This window comes from Sorex araneus, chromosome 4 (genome assembly GCF_027595985.1).
Source record: "Sorex araneus isolate mSorAra2 chromosome 4, mSorAra2.pri, whole genome shotgun sequence".
Taxonomy (NCBI): domain Eukaryota; kingdom Metazoa; phylum Chordata; class Mammalia; order Eulipotyphla; family Soricidae; genus Sorex; species Sorex araneus.
The window spans coordinates 113,983,803-114,000,213 of NC_073305.1; the positions used below are offsets into that span (position 1 = coordinate 113,983,803).

The 16,411-nt window shown below is 42.8% G+C and overlaps 1 protein-coding gene across 1 annotated transcript in view; it reads left to right on the forward strand.

The window, feature by feature from the left end:
• Positions 1-4,544: 4,544 nt before the first annotated feature.
• Positions 4,545-16,411, forward strand: part of C4H6orf163 (chromosome 4 C6orf163 homolog) — a 53,089-nt gene continuing 41,222 nt past the window's right edge. The window contains exon 1 of the mRNA XM_055136712.1: positions 4,545-4,624. Within this exon, the coding sequence (XP_054992687.1) occupies positions 4,618-4,624 (7 nt within the window). The 5' untranslated portion in view covers positions 4,545-4,617. The remainder of the gene's footprint in view (positions 4,625-16,411) is intronic.

A 16,411-nucleotide genomic window follows, 5' to 3' on the forward strand; every position in this document is an offset into this window, starting at 1 on the left:
TCCCAACCCTTGCACATGATATGTTTCACTTCGTTTACGCCTTATTTCGATTACATTCCATGTTTCAACATACAACTCACTACCGTTGTTGGGGTTTCCCCCAAAAAAGAAAAGCAGTCCTATTGCCAAGGAGGCATTTGATAGTTCTCCATTGCTAAGAATATAGAGATATTAAGTCCCGCTGTTTGTTACATAGTTTTTCTTTTTCCCCCTTGCCCCGCGCCACCGAGTTCACGCCTGTTTTAGTAATCGCCACGCTGCCTGACAAGGGAAAAAAAAACCGAAAAGGATGGTTATTTCCCGTCATCAGCAGGCGTGGGGCTCTGGCTTAGTTGATAGACTTGTAGAGTATCTGCAAGCAGTCTCTGGAACCGACGGTCTTGCGCTGGTGTCGGCTCCGGCTCGAGATTCCACCAGCGTCCCGCTGTTCCTTGTACATAATTTTTCCCCTTATATCCCATTCCCACGCCACCAGGTCTGTTTGCTTAATGGGCATCACACTGTAGTTGATGACACACCGCGTTTCTTCCCGAGAAAGAAGAAAATTTCTTCTCAGCCGGCGTGGGGATATAGCTTAGTTCAGTCTAGTGAGATGGCTACCACTTTGATTGCCTTCAATATTTCAGCAACAGACTTACTATTAGGATCTCCCACAAAAGTCCGCCCCATTAGAAAGGAACCATTACATATTGCTCATACTAAGATGACATTAAGTCGCGCGGCCGCTGCCGCGGCCGCGCGGTTTTGGGTTTCTGTATAAAGTCCAGGGAAAGTACAACCAGAAATAACATCACTATAAACTTTTACCCTTTTATGGTGCTCATAAGATGGAGAAACCTAGAGAGAGGCTCGGCGTCTCCGTTTTGCGCTCAGGAAAACCGCGGCCCCTGCGCTGTGTTCAGGAGGGAGGAGTTGAGAGAGAGACAGGTTAAAAGAATTGGGGGATGCCCGGGTCCCACAGCTTCAGCACGCCGTGGGGTCTCTGGTCCCATGCCGGAATTAGTTCAGTGGGTTGCTTGGGGTCCGAGGGCGCTCCCTCGGGCCCCTCCATCATGCTCCTTCCACAGCCGGGTCCAAAAGGAAGCACACGTGGGGGAGGTGGGTTTAAGTATCTAACTGCGGTGGGCGGGGGTCGCCGCCCCCGCCCCCTGGGGACTCCCGCAAGCGCGCTCACGTCCTGTTTTGGCTGAATCGGCGACTCCGTTTTGCGCTCAGGAAAACCGCGGCCCCTGCGCTGTGTTCAGGAGGGAGGAGTTGAGAGAGAGACAGGTTAAAAGAATTGGGGGATGCCCGGGTCCCACAGCTTCAGCACGCCGTGGGGTCTCTGGTCCCATGCCGGAATTAGTTCAGTGGGCTGCTTGGGGTCCGAGGGCGCTCCCTCGGGCCCCTCCATCATGCTCCTTCCACAGCCGGGTCCAAAAGGAAGCACACGTGGGGGAGGTGGGTTTAAGTATCTAACTGCGGTGGGCGGGGGTCGCCGCCCCCGCCCCCTGGGGACTCCCGCAAGCGCGCTCACGTCCTGTTTTGGCTGAATCGGCGACTCCGTTTTGCGCTCAGGAAAACCGCGGCCCCTGCGCTGTGTTCAGGAGGGAGGAGTTGAGAGAGAGACAGGTTAAAAGAGTTGGGGGATGCCCGGGTCCCACAGCTTCAGCACGCCGTGGGGTCTCTGGTCCCATGCCGGAATTAGTTCAGTGGGCTGCTTGGGGTCCGAGGGCGCTCCCTCGGGCCCCTCCATCATGCTCCTTCCACAGCCGGGTCCAAAAAGCGGCCTTGCCTTTTTTGATTTAGAGAATTTGATTACCATTCAATTTTCTTGATAATAATAAGTCTGTTACGGTATTCCATATCATCTTGGTTCAATCTTGGGAGGTTTTGGAAATCCAAGAACTTATCCATTTCTTCTAGATTCTCTAGTTTTGTGCATACAAATGTTTCAAGTAATTTCTAATGAGCCTTTGAATTTTTGTGGTATCTATTGTGACATCCCGCTTTCATGTTTGATTTGGTTAATTAGGGTTCTCTCTCTCTTTTTGAGTCTTGCTAGTGGTTTATCTATCTCATTTATAGTTTTAAACAACGAGCTTTTAAGTTTTAAAGAAACAGCTCTTAGCTCTGTTAATCTTTTGCATTTCAATTTATTAATTTATGGGGCTGGAGCAATAGCACAGCGGGTAAGGTATTTGCCTTGCACATGGTTGACCCAGATTCGATTCCCAGCATCTCATATGGTTCCCTGAGCACCGCCAGGGGTAGTTCCTGAGTGCAGAGCCAGGAGTAACCACTGTGCATCGCCGGGTGTGACCCAAAAAAGCAAAAAAAAAATTATTAATTATGTTCTAAGTTTATTATTTTCTTCCTCCTGCCTGCTTTGGGCTACTTTTATGTTGGTTGTTTTCCAGTTTCTTAAGCTGTGCAGTTAGGTCATGTGTCTAAACCAACTCCAGAAATAAAATGGAAGGACTTACTAACAATTTAGCATTTGTAGTTTTAAGGGATCTTGGGGTCTTATATTTTGTTATGAAAGGATTAAAAGACTCATCTTGAGTTGATGACTCTTGTTCTGGTGCCATAGGTGTATTCTGGCTGAGGTAGGGAACAAGGGAATGCTGTAGGTGTACAATGTATCAGAAGAATGGAAAAGTTCACATTTTGACACCATTTCTTCTTTTTAAATGTGTTTTTTTTTGCTTTTTGGGTCACACCTGGCTCTGCACAGGGGTTACTCCTGGCTCTGCACTCAGGAATTATCTCTGGGGGTGCTCAGGGGACCATATGGGATGCTGGGAATCAAACCCGGGTCGGCCGCGTGCAAGGCAAACGCCCTACCCACTGTGCTATCACTCCAGCCCCTTTAAATGTGTTTTCAACAGTTTTCTACTAAAAAAAATATGAAGAACAGGAGATATAGAACAAGATTAAATTGCGTGCTTTGTATCTCTCCAACCCCAGGTCCCCCGAGCACTGTCAGGGGTCACTTCTGAGCACAGAGGCAGAAATACCTTCTTGAGCACTACTGAGTGTGGCCCCCAAATGAGAAAATGGTTCTAAGAGAATAATCTGCTTGATTCTGGTTAGTCTTTAAGTTGACCTTCTTGGACTCTGCTGCATGGCAGCTTTGCCCACACTGGTGACACCTGCTGGTGCAGTGCAGTCTCCTCCCTGGGTCACTGACAGTGCTCATTAATATTTGCACTTAGAGGATCAAGTAGTTTTTATGAATGTTTCCATCCCAACTTTGGTACATCTACATAAGGGAATACTATGCAGCTATTAGGAGAGATGAAGTCATGAAATTTGCTTGTAAGTGGATAGACATGGACAGTATCATGCTAAATGAAATGAGTCAGAAAGAGAGGGACAGACATACAAGGACTGCACTCATTTGTGGAGTATAAAATAAAACAACATGAGACTGACACCTAAGAACAGTAGATGCAAGGGCCAGGAAGATTACTCCACAGTTGGAAGCCTCATGAGCTGAGGTGGAGGGTGGGGGGAAGAAGGCAGCTGGAATAGAGAAGAGATCACTAAGAAAATGATGGTTGGAGGGATGGGAGATGTGTGCTGAAAGTAGATGAAAGGCCAAACATGATAATCTCTCAGTATCTATATTACAAGCCATAATGCCCAAAAGTAGAGAGAAAGTGTGGGTAATATTGTCTGCCATGGAGGCAGGGGGAGGGTGGGAAAGGGGGCCCATACTGGAGGTATTGGTGGTGGGAAATGTATACTGGTGGAGGGATGGGTGTTTGATCATTGTGTGATTGTAACTCAAATATGAAAGCTTGTAACTATATCTCATGGTGAACATACAATTAAAACATACAATTAAAAAAAAGTATGTTTCCACGCCTAAGACATGTTTGAGATAGTCTTTCTAAGGAAAAGAACTCATTTACTGTTCAGCATCGGTTAACCATCGTACTCCCCACCTGTGGGTCTGACTAGTCTCCCAGCTAATAAATGTGAGTGTCTTTAATTCTAGTTTTGGGGGTGGGTAGAACTGGGGTTCCTGGGCCACACACAGCTGTGCTTAGGTCTACTCCTGGCTCTGTGCTCAGGTGTTGGAGCTTGGAAGATCATATATAGTGCCAGGAGCCAGCCCAGGCTGGCCACATACAAGACAAGTACCTTGCCCACTGTACTAACCCTCTAGCCACAGATTTTATTGTTGAATCAACAAAAGAAAATCTATTTTACTCACCATGGTTTTCACAGGCTAAGAAAAAAGTACAGTATTATACAACATTAGATACAATGCATACATTCACATATAAACATGACTCCTTATACACTTCGTCAATTATATTGTGGGACAGGTAAGCCTGAATTTTTATTTCTCTCCCATTATTATTTGAAAACATATGCTGAAAATAATACGAATATCATTGTGTGCACATCTGTGTGAGAGCAGATGTTAGAGAACAACTCTACCTTTTCCCCGACTTTAACCAGTTTTTAACTTAATTATTTGCATATTCTCTCCTTTTTGTTTGTTTTTGTTTGGGGGCAACACCCAGTAGGATCAGGTGTTACTCCTGGTTCTTCACTCAGAGGTCACTCTGGCTGGACTTGGAGGCCATATGAGATGCGAGGGATCAAATCCAGGTCAGCCCCATGCAAGGTAAGCACCCTACCCACTGTACTACGGCTATGGCTAGAAAGAAGGTTTTATTTTAATGGTTTTATTTTAGATATAGGCATAAACATGGGCAACAGAATCCTAATCCTTACAGGAAAATCCCATTTCTTAAGTATAATCAGGAAATTAATACTATGAAGTGAAAATAAACACAAGGATGAGTGAAGCTCTCTCCAGCATAGCTGGGATAAACCTGTGGCAACTCTAACTTCATTAAGTGCTCGGGAATCAGTAGTTCTGATCATCTGGCAATACGGGAAAGTTTCAGGTAGCAGAGTCTAGCTTATGTTCAACATTTAATAAATGTTAACTCACTTTGAGGTTGAAATGATGAATAATCATTAATAAAACAATTTTTTATTCCTATATGAAATGGGATGTCAATGAGTTAAAAGTTGTAGCACTGTTTATTCAGGTTATTAATGATTCCAATGGGATCAAGGGGTAAAATATTAACAGAATTACAGAAGAAATATTATATCAAATACCTCATTCAGTGGTTGACTAGACTAAAAAAACAATGCAAGCTCCTAGATTTTTAAAAGCATCTTAAACATTTTTTTGTGTGTGAATGAAGTTTTGATGAGAAGAACAAACTTCAGCCCCATTCAGAGCTGAAGGTCTGTGGTTCATAACATTTTCCCTGTTGCCATAACAGCTTAACAGATGGTGTTCTGTAAAGAAAACATGATCAAATAAAACCCTCTTCATTCTTCTAAGCTTTGATGCCTAAATATGCTTATGTTTTGTTTTGGTGGGGTAATAAACACAATTAATTTGGCACCCATCCTGCATGCGACTGTACAGATGCTCCTCTATTTACTATAGGATTTACACCGCAATAAACTCATTTAATTGAAAATGTTCTTAACACATCTAACCTACCAAACAGGATCTTCTCAGAACACTTCCATTAGCATATAGTTGAATAATTAACTTGAGTTTCATCTCAAAGTCATTGGCCTCCTCTTCTGATCAGAAGCAGGAGACAGTTGGGGAGTTTGTAAGTGTGATGGGATATGTATAACTATGTCTAAGAAAAACTGCTGGCAACAGAAGGTCCTCAGTGACATTCCCTTCCAGATTGAGTGGACATGAGTATTTTCAGGATCTAACTAAGGAGATTAGAGTTTAGTTTTACTTTAGTGAGATCTATTTGTGTGTTTCATTCTCACTTTTGTTTAGAGTTATCATAGGGTGTTCTTGTGTACAGATGACTTTCAAGAATCCACTTGCCATTGTGCCAAATTGCCTATTTACATATCCAAAGCTCAGAGACTGAGGTCTCAGAGCAATTTTCATGTATCCCATGGAATCAAATCATGGAAGAAAAGTGAGATTTGCATCTATAAGGATGAAACAGCACTGACCATGCAAGTGGAAGCAAACATAAACAAATGGGACTACATCAAACTAAGAAGCTTCTGCACCTCAAAAGAAACAGTGACCAAAATACAGAAAGAGCCCACAGAATGGGAAAGAATATTTAACCAATACCCATCTGATAAGGGATTAGTATCCAGGATATGCAAGACACTGGTAGAATTATAAAAGAAGAAAACCTCCAACCCCATCAAAAAATGGAGAGAAGAAATGAACAGAAGTTTCCTCACACACACAAAAAATACAAATGGCCAAAAGGCACATGAAAAAATCCTCTGCATTGCTAGTCATCAGGTAGATGCAAATCAATAAAATTTTAAATAAATAAATTTTAAAAATTATCTTAAAATAAGTAACAAAAAAGTGATAGTTGCAACAGATCAAAATGAATAATAATCAGGAATTTTTTTCAAATATGATGAAACTTCCTGGGGGTTTTCCCCAAACTGACCATCTCTAGTTTATATTCAATTTGAACATCCATGCTAGAGAAATTATTGAATTGTCCTTATTATTCTCTGAGAATTTTTTTTATTTTATTGAATCACCATGAGATAGTTACAAGCTTTCATGTTTGAGTTACAATCACACAAATGATCAAACACCCATCCCTCCACCAGTGCACATTCCCCACCACCAGTATCCCAGGTATACCCCCCCTTTCCACCCTCCCATTGCCTACTTGGCAGACAATATTCCCCATACTCTCTAGTTTTGGGCATTATGGCTTGCAACACAGACACTGAGAGGTCATCATGTTTGGTCCATTATCTACTTTCAGCACGCATCTCCCATCCCGACTAGTTCCTCCAACCATCATTTTCTTAGTGATCCCTTTTCTATTCCATCTGCCTTCTCCCCGTCTCTGAGAAATTTTAACAGAATTTTCATTGAGACAAATGAAGACTAAAAAAGGTAAGCTTGGGTGTCTGTATTCAGTCAGTGAAGGGAGCAGGGATTCTAATATCTGTGCCTCAAACCTGTGGTGGCATTATTTCTATAATCCCAGGTGCTGCTGGAGGCAGTTACAGGATTAGCTGAGACTTGAACTAAGGCTGCAGACCCATCGTAGCAGCTCCACCTTCCTGCACCATAGCCCCTTGAACTATATCTCATCACTCCCACTCCTATTCTGGGAAAGTGCACCTCAGACTTGATAGGCCTAGAGCAATCCACTGATTGAATTCACCTGCTCATGGGGTAGCTTCTTCCCTCAACATTTTTCTACTCCATTCAATATTTCTTCCATGAACTTTGGGAATGGGGCTGTGATTACAGCAATGAGCCAAAACTAGGGCCCACATGAGCCTTTGTGGAAACTTTACAAATCTGCCTTAAAGGTGAAGAAACCAAGAAGGTGTTACATCTTATGATGACAGGTGTTGACAAGTTGTTTCCCAGTCCTTGGGGATCTCCCTCTGTACAAAGCGCTGCCTCCCTTCTTTGGCCCCCTCATGGTATGAGTCATGGTTGGTAGAGGCATCTCTTCACCGGGGTGTGAGAGAGCAGTGCGCCGGCAGTGAGGTGGGAGAGGGCTGCTCTGTGCTCCCTGCTGGCTCTTGGTTCTACAAACAATCTTCTCCTCTCTGAAACCTGGATGGGAAAGCAGAGAGACATAAAGTGTGTGCATCTGGCTTCCTGCTGCCCCAGAATCTCAGGAAACTGTGGCTCTGCCAATATAATATAACATTGATCTAGCTGGCCCAGTGATAGTATCACTTTCATTAGTCCACATTGATTTGTCCGGAAAAAAAAAAAAGATAAGAACCAAAGATCTTAAAAGACAGTCCTGAAACCAGAAAGATGGGTCCCCGGGATAGGGGCATTTATCTTACATGCAGAGGACTCAGATTCAATCCTGGCACCCCGTATGGTCCCTGAGACCACCAGGAGTGATCTCTGAGCACAGATCCAGGACTAAGCTCTAAGCACAACTTTGTGTAGTCCAGAAATAAAAAACAAAAATAGACAAAAGATAATAAGTCCTTCTGTGAGATTTGATATATGAATTATTGGGAAATTTCTTATTAAAAGAAAAAACAAGGGGCTGGAGTGATAGCACAGCAGGTAGGGCATTTGCCTTGCACGCAGCCGACCTGGGTTCAATCCCTGGCATCCCAAGCACCGCCAGGAGTAATTCCTGAGTGCAGAGTCAGGAGTAACCCCTGAGTAATGCTGAGTGTGACCCCAAAAGAAAAAAAAAGGCCTGTATGTACTTTAATAGAAGCCGGAAATTACCTATGGCGGTGTTATGGATTGAGAGCAGTTAAGAAGCAGATTAGAGAGATGAAACCAGGGAGCCCTCTTGCCATATTTGGATGTCCCTGTAGCTCACAATCCCCCAAACTATGCTCCTCCTGTGCTTATAAATACTTTTGTATTGCACTTGTAAAAATTTCCTTTTGCTCATTTTGCAACTGAAATATCAGTTGTATTATGAGTCTCTCAAGATTCCACACCTAAAAAAAGTCTCTTTCTTGCTGCTATCTGTTCATTGTCTCTGTAGAGTTAGTTCTTGTTTCTTAGTTGGCCAACAAACAAAAAAACCTGTTTCTCTCCATTCCTTCTGTGTCCATTAAATGATGCATAAAATTTCAATCTAAGCAAGAGAGCAGTTCCTTTTCTGGCAACTTCTATAAATGACACAAAAGTTTTGGGATGTTGTAGGTGAAATTTGCTCGTTCCAAGGGTAGAGGCTCATGGTCATACTGTTACATTCTCCTTTTCAGAAAAGGAAGCTCCTTTTCTTTTTTAAAAAAGGAGCTTCTTCGCCTGCCTCAAGACCCCCAAAGGAGAACCTTATTCCTGCATAGCTGTAATTCTCCTGGAGTCAGTGGCCAAAGAATATAATTTCTAAAGGCCAACGATGTCTTCCCTGATTATTGTTATGAATGATAAGTATATGTGAGGCAAAGAGCAGAGTAGAAAAGTGTGCCATCAGAAAATGTTCAGCAGAAGAGTGACTTGATGTGATTTGTGTTTTACAAAGAAGAACAATAATTTAGAGGGGGGGTTAGTTTTTAACCTACATTTTGTGAATGTATGTGTGTGTGTGTGTGTGTGTGTGTGCGTGCGCGCATGCACGCGCTTATGCAAAAGATGAAACTGGGACTTCAGACATGCAAGACATGTGCTCAGATCACTAAGCAACATCCCCAGCACTACACTGGTTTTCAAATTAGTAAGGACAATGCCCTTTAGCCCATCCTATTCTGTTAAATCCAAATTTGGCCATGTCACTCTGGGTTTAAATAATTTTAGTCACTGTTTATGGCCTTCACAATGGTGTACACATCTCTGGTTGGGGATATGAGTGCTCTAGACTACCCTTGTCATTTCTGTCCATTGTTCATTTTATCTTTCACTCCCAGGTGAGTATTAAACTATATCAGACTACATGGTTTCTCACCAAAAGGCCTATTTTTATTGTTTCACTTCCCCTAAATTCCTTTTTTTCCTGATGACCTTGCCCTGATTAGTGCCTTCTGAATCTGACTCACCTCAGTCTTCAGTGCTTCGAGAATACAACCTTCCAGATAGAACTTACACCAACTTTTGTGCTTCCATAAACCCTGCACAGGTCATTGTATTCTTTTTTTTTAAAACTTTTTATTGAATCACCATGTGGAAAGTTACAAAGTTCTCAGGTTTATGTCTCAGTTATACAATATTCAAACACCCATCCCTTCACCAGTGCCCATATCCCACCACCAAAAACCCCAGTATACCCCCCGCCCCCACCCCCTACCCCCTACTGTATAACTAATGAATTTCACTTCATTTTCTCTTTACTTTGATTACGTTCCATATTTCAACACACAACTCACTATAGTTGTTGGAGTTTCCACCCAAGAGAGACAGACCTACTACCAAGGAAGCATTTGATAATTAGTTTTCCATTGCTGGGAATGAAGAGATATGTAGCCCCACTGCTACAAGTACATAACTCTTTTTTTTCCTTTTTCCTTTTCCCTTTTTTTCCCCCCCTCATCCCCCTTCCCACGCCTCATAGTATGGTGTACGCCATGCCGCGTTGGCCAGCGTGCAGCTTTTGCTTAGTTCACAGTCCAGAGAGGTGGCTGCTACATTAATAACCTTCAATATTTCAATAAAAACTTACTGTTATTATTTGGATTTTCCCCCCAAGTCAGACCTGTTCAAAAGGAACCATTTCACAGAGCTGACAATAATAGATGTTAAGTCGCGAGGATGCAGCAGCGTCCGCGCAGTTTTGGACTTCTGTATAAAGTCCAGGGAAAATTCTACCAGAAATTGCATAGCCCAGTTCGCAGTCCCAGTGCATTGTTTTTAGAAGCTGCTCTGGATGCCCGAAAGTGTTAGGTCTCTGGAATCAAAGTCTTTAGGCACAGAGGGTCCCAGGTCATTGTATTCTTACCACAGCTGAAATGATCTGGGCCAGAGAGATTTTCTAGCCTCTGCTTGCCATTTGCTTGTACGCTAGACAGTTTAAGTCACAAGGCTACTCCCAGAGTTAGAGGGGGAGGGCTTGGAGAAGTGTGTGGACAAGTGTGTAGGGCTGGCCAATGGAGATGAAGAGTTGGCACAATTTTGCAGTCTACCACAATATGATTTTTTTTGTAATTAGCCAGTAATCCCTATAATAGAGTTAGCCCCAAAGCTTATTTATATTAGATATATTACCTAATTGGGCTCAGCTTAATACTAGAGGAAAAGGGCAGGCTTGTATTTATAAAATCAACATTAGTAGGGTGCAGAAGATGGTGCAAAGGGCTGGAGTACAAGCTTTGCAGAAGGGAGGCCTGGTTCAATTCCCAGAATCACATGGTCTCCCATACCAAACTTGCAGTAGTCACTAAGCATTGCCAGGTGCAGCCACAGATACAAACTGTCACTGTCACTGTCATCCCATTGCTCATCGATTTGCTCGAGCGGGCACCAGTAACATCTCCACTGTGGGACTTGTTGTTACTGTTTTTGGCATATTGAATATGCCACAGGTAGCTTGCCAGGCTCTGCCTTGTGGGTGAGATACTCTTGGTAGCTTGCCGGGCTCTCCGAGAGAGGTGGAGGAATCAAACCCAGGTTGGCCGCATGTAAGGCAAACACCCTTCCTGCTGTGCTATCGCTCCAGCCCCACAGATACAAAAGAAGGCCAAAAAGGAAAAAAAAGCAACAGAACACCTATGAATTAATTTATATTTTAAATGAAATGCTATGAATTATTAATTCCTCACTTTATTTTTAAAAATTTTTTTTAATTCCTCACTTTAAAAAGTACCAACACACCAGATATTTCTCCCAGGAAGTCCCACCAGTGTTGTTCCATCTGTACACTTTAAGAACTCCTGATTAAAATAGATATCTTTTGTAAATTTGAATGCATATTCGCATAGATGAAATTTGCTTAATGCAACTTATCCTCATCAAATAATAAAACCCCCTAATCCTAGCAAATACCAAACCTCCTGTTAAATACTATTAAATATTGATGGTGCTGTTTAAAATTCAGACCGGTGTCTATCGTTAATGTAATTTCTTAAAAGCATTGGAAAGAAATGTTACTTATTCATAGCATTTCCATTGTAATCATATCCATGAGATTAGCCAGGTATCTAGACTTTCCTCTGATGTCTTTACCTCTGTTTATGCTTGTTTCACACGTGTTCTTGTGTGTCATTTACTCTTTTGCCTGATCATTTCAAAATCAATCATGATAGTGAACGTGCTTGTTTCCATAGTGATATATGTAATTTTACTTATTTGTAAGGAGAACTCTGAGGGATAAGCAGAAAATACAGTTCATGTTCATGATACAATGAAATAATGTTGTATAGCCCCCAGTTGTTCTATGGCCATTGCACTAACAGCCTGTTTGTCTGGAGTGATATTTGCAAATAATCTGACAGTTAGTATATGCTTGGTAAACCTCCAAATTGATATTGAGGGCAACATTTCTAGCTATAGTGAGATTAATTGACACAACATCATGCAAGTTCAGGATCTAAAACAAAATTATTTAATGCATACATATTACAAAATGATCCCCATCATAGATAGCATTAGCTAACACCCACATCACAACATATAATTTACTTATTTTTTGTAGTGAGAACACTTTACTCTCATCAATGGTCAGTTATGTCATATCATATTAATAATGACTATCATGACTATTCTGTACATTAGATCCCTCAAAACTTATTGATCTAATTGCTGAAAGCTTGTTCTATTAAAAGATAAACTGAAGAGCTGGAGAGGTAATACAGTGGGTAAGCACTTGCCTTGCACAGGGTAGACCCAGGTTCAATGCCTAGTAGCCCATATGGTCCCCTAAGTCCTTTAGGAGTGACTCCAGAGCACAGAGCCAGGAGTAAACCCTGAGCATTTCCAGATCTGACCACAAAACCCAAAAGGGGGAATAAAGGAAAATAGGGTTCAGAGAGAGTACAAAAGTTAAGGCACTTTTGGGGGCTGGAGCAATAGCACAGTGGATAGGATGTTTGCCTTGCATGTGGCCGACCCGGGTTGATTTCCAGCATCCTATATGGTCCCCTGAGCACCACCAAGGGTAATTCCTGAGTACAGAGCCAGGAGTGACCCCTGTGCATTACCAGGTGTGACCCAAAAAAGAGAAGATAGTTAAGGCACTTTCCTAGCATGTGGCTGCAGAGATACTGGTTTGAATCCCAGAATGGCATCTGGCACTAATCACCAACCAGGTGTGGCCCTTGAGTATTGCCCGGCATGCCCCAACAGTCCCCCCCAAAAAGGAGAAACTGAAGCATATTAAAATAACTAAGAGTTTACTTGAGCAAAAGTTGGTTTGAGTAGGCAGCACCAAAATAGAAGAAGTACTCCCCGAACAGAAGCTGGGAATTACTTAATCAAGAAAATGTGGGAACAGTATTTGACTGACTGTAGCTTGAAGCCTAGTTGTATGTTTGTGATTGGTCACTCTTTGATTTTACTTTTTAAATATTGAGACATTTAGAAGTTTTGGTTTTGACTTACTTTCATAGGTTACCAAAGCAGTATAATCACTTCTGTTTAGTAGCCACCAGGTTTAATAAATTTAACATACCCTTTATCAAATCTTCCCATTTCCCCACTCCTCAGAAACTCCCATTCTAGGTTCTGTTTCTGGGCATACACTTTTCAGGATTCCACATATAAGTGATCTACAGTATTTGTTTCTATCTGCCATTGAAAAAATTTAAAAAACAAACCCTAGTAGTATCATGACTACAAGTTCCATCTTTCCTTCTATGTTGTTGCAAATGGTGAGATGATTTTTTTTCTCATGATTGAATAAATGTTCAGAGAGAGAGAGAGGGAGGGAGGGGGAGAGAGAGAAAGAGAGAGAGGAGAGGGAGAGAGAGTGAGCAAGCAAGAGAGAGAGAGAGCGTTATGCAATCCTTGCCTACCTTATCCATCAATTTATTGGTGGGCATCTAGGTTGTTTTCATATCTTGATGATTGTGAATAACTGCAAAAAAATGGGAGTACAGATATCACTTGGAGATTCAGTTTTCATTTCCCTTTTCTATATACCCAGAAATGATGTTGCTAGATCATAAGGTTGTTGGTTTGAACTTTTTAAAGGAAATCTCTACACTACTTTCCATAGTGGGTGGCTGTAGGATAACATTGGGTTTGTCCTTTTAGCCTTGAAGCAGGGAACTTAGTTTACCTTAAAGCAATGTCCTTTCTGTATGGATACAGGAAGACAGTTAATAATATGCTTTATAACTTGGGAGCTGATTGACTCCAATAATATTTACTCTTGGGCATCTGCTTTCTCGACTCAGTTGCCCTTAATTCCTAGAACCCCAAAAGCAGGGTCCCAACAAAGAACAGAGTGGATCCAGGGCAAGCTGTGAGCTACCCTGGCATCAAAATGGGCCAGACCAAAGCGCCACAGTACTCAACTGTAAGTTCAGAGCATGGTCATAGAAAAATACTGTCATGATCCAAAAGTAACGACGAGACTAGGACCCTGCTGGGGTTAGGAAGACTAACTTGACTTAAGGACTGTGGTCTAGAGAATATAGTGAGATGTCACTATATTCAGGAAGAACCAAAATTTAAGTTTGATATATCTCTTACTGTGCTCATACAGAATGACATTGTTAGAAATATTAGAAGTATATTTCCTACAACTAATGAAATGGATTACTAGCTGAGGAAAGAAGAAAGTGACACACTCAGGATGGGATCCCTTCCATAAATGGATCTCCTCGTAATCTAGAGTAATCTCCTTAGATGAGATTTTGTTAATCTCCTGGAGAAGTGGTCTTACCCCTCTTTGTTGATTTGTTAATGTTCAACCCACCTTTGTGTCACCACCCTATGTGATTGCTATATAAACTAAGACTGTAGGAGAAGACACAGAAGCAGGGAGAAGACACAGAAGCAGGGAGAAGACACAGAGGGAAGAAGACACAGAATCGGAGAGAGAAGACAGAAGAAGTAGAGAAGACAAAGAGGCAAGAGAGAGGACAAAGAAGCAAGAGAGAAGACACAGAAGCAGAGACAAGAGAGAGGTCAGAATGATGTCGGTGAGCCCCACGGGTGACTTATGTGAAGCAGGGAGGAGCTAGATGGTCACTTTCTCCCCAACTGCCTCTACCACCCAGAACCAGGGTTACTGGGTTCTTGTCTCGCTAGCAGTAAAGAATTTCAGCAGTAGACAAGCAGTGAAGTAAACAGATTTTATTTAGAGGTTTTTGAGGGAAGGAGGGATAAGTGGGAGAGAGAATAGTAAGAATAATGCATTCAAGAAAGAATGCGGGCTTCTCCAAGGGTGGAGAGAGCTCTATACACATCCTAGCACTAGACACAAAAGCATGAAAGTACACATCTCAAGCGGGAAGATGCAGGCGACACGTGAGCTCGGGAACCACATGTGCTCGGCCACGTAGCACAAGCAGCACATGGGCTCAGGCAGCATATGCGCACCCTTCCTTTGTTCAAGGTGTCTTTTATAGGGTTTCTTCAACCTGTACCCACGTGGGGCTTTTTTCCAGGTAAAAGTCCGTTGCTAAGGAGGTTACCAGGGAGGTTGGGAATGTGGTGGTCTTCTTTAAGCCGGATCACATTTTAATCAGATTATGGGAGAGGCCTGAGAGCATGGGGAGGGGTCCAACCTCTCAGGGTCTGCTGATGGTGGTCTTATCTGGTCTTTTGTTTTCTGAATCCACAAGGTGGATCAGTCCTTAAGATTCTCCTTCCCTGCCGGCTAGTTCAGCCCTTTTGGAAAACAGTATGGACGATTCTCAGAAAACTAGAGGTTGAGCTCCCATTTGACCCAGCAATACCACTGCTGGGAATATATCCCAGAGAGGCAAAAAAGTACAATCGAAACAACATCTGCACATGTATGTTCATCGCAGCACTGTTTACAATAGCCAGAATCTGGAAAAAACCCGAATGCCCCAAAACGGATGACTGGTTGAGGAAACTTTGGTACATCTATACAATGGAATACTATGTAGCTGTTAGAAAAAAGGAAGTCAAGAATTTTGTAGTTAAGTGGATGGGCATGAAAAGTTTCATGCTGAGTGAAATGAGTCAGAAAGAGAGAGACAGACATAGAAAGACTGCACTCATCTATGGTATATAGAATATCAGAGTGGGAGACTAATACCCAAGAATCGTAGAAATAAGTACCAGGAGGTGGACCCCATGGCTTCGCGGCTGGCCTCACGTTCCGGGGAAAGGGCAACTCAGAGAAGCGATCACCAACTACATTGTAGTTGAAGGCCATGTGGGGGAAGGGAGTTGCGGGCTGAATGAGGGCTAGAGACTGAGCACAGCGGCCACTCAACACCTTTATTGCAAACCACAACAGCTAATTAGAGAGAGAGAACAGAAGGGAATGCCCTGCCACAGTGGCAGGGTGGGGTGGGGGGGAGATGGGATTGGGGAGGGTGGGAGGGACGCCGGGTTTACGGGTGGTGGAGAATGGGCACTGGTGAAGGGATGGGTTCCCGAACTTTGTATGAGGGAAGTATAAGCACAAAAGTGTATAAATCTGTAACTGTACCCTCACGGTGATTCTTTAATTAAAAATAAATAAATTATTAAAAAAAAAAAAGATTCTCCTTCCCGGAGACTTTGATAATCTAAGTTTCATTGCCAAGGGCCTTTCCCTACCTACCTGCCTACATCAAGAAGAGACCAGAGGAGAAACTACATAGACAGAGAGACAGACAGAAGAGAGCGCAGCAGCACACACAGAAGCAGAGCACAAGGGGGGGGGGAGAGAGAGAGAGGAGAGAGGAGAGAGGAAAGAGAGAGAGGAGAGGAAAGGAGAGAGAGAGCTGCCCCGAGAGCCCGTGAACACACACACACATCATCGCACCCTTCCGCGCGCAAGCGTTTGTGTTTTTTATAGGTGGTCAT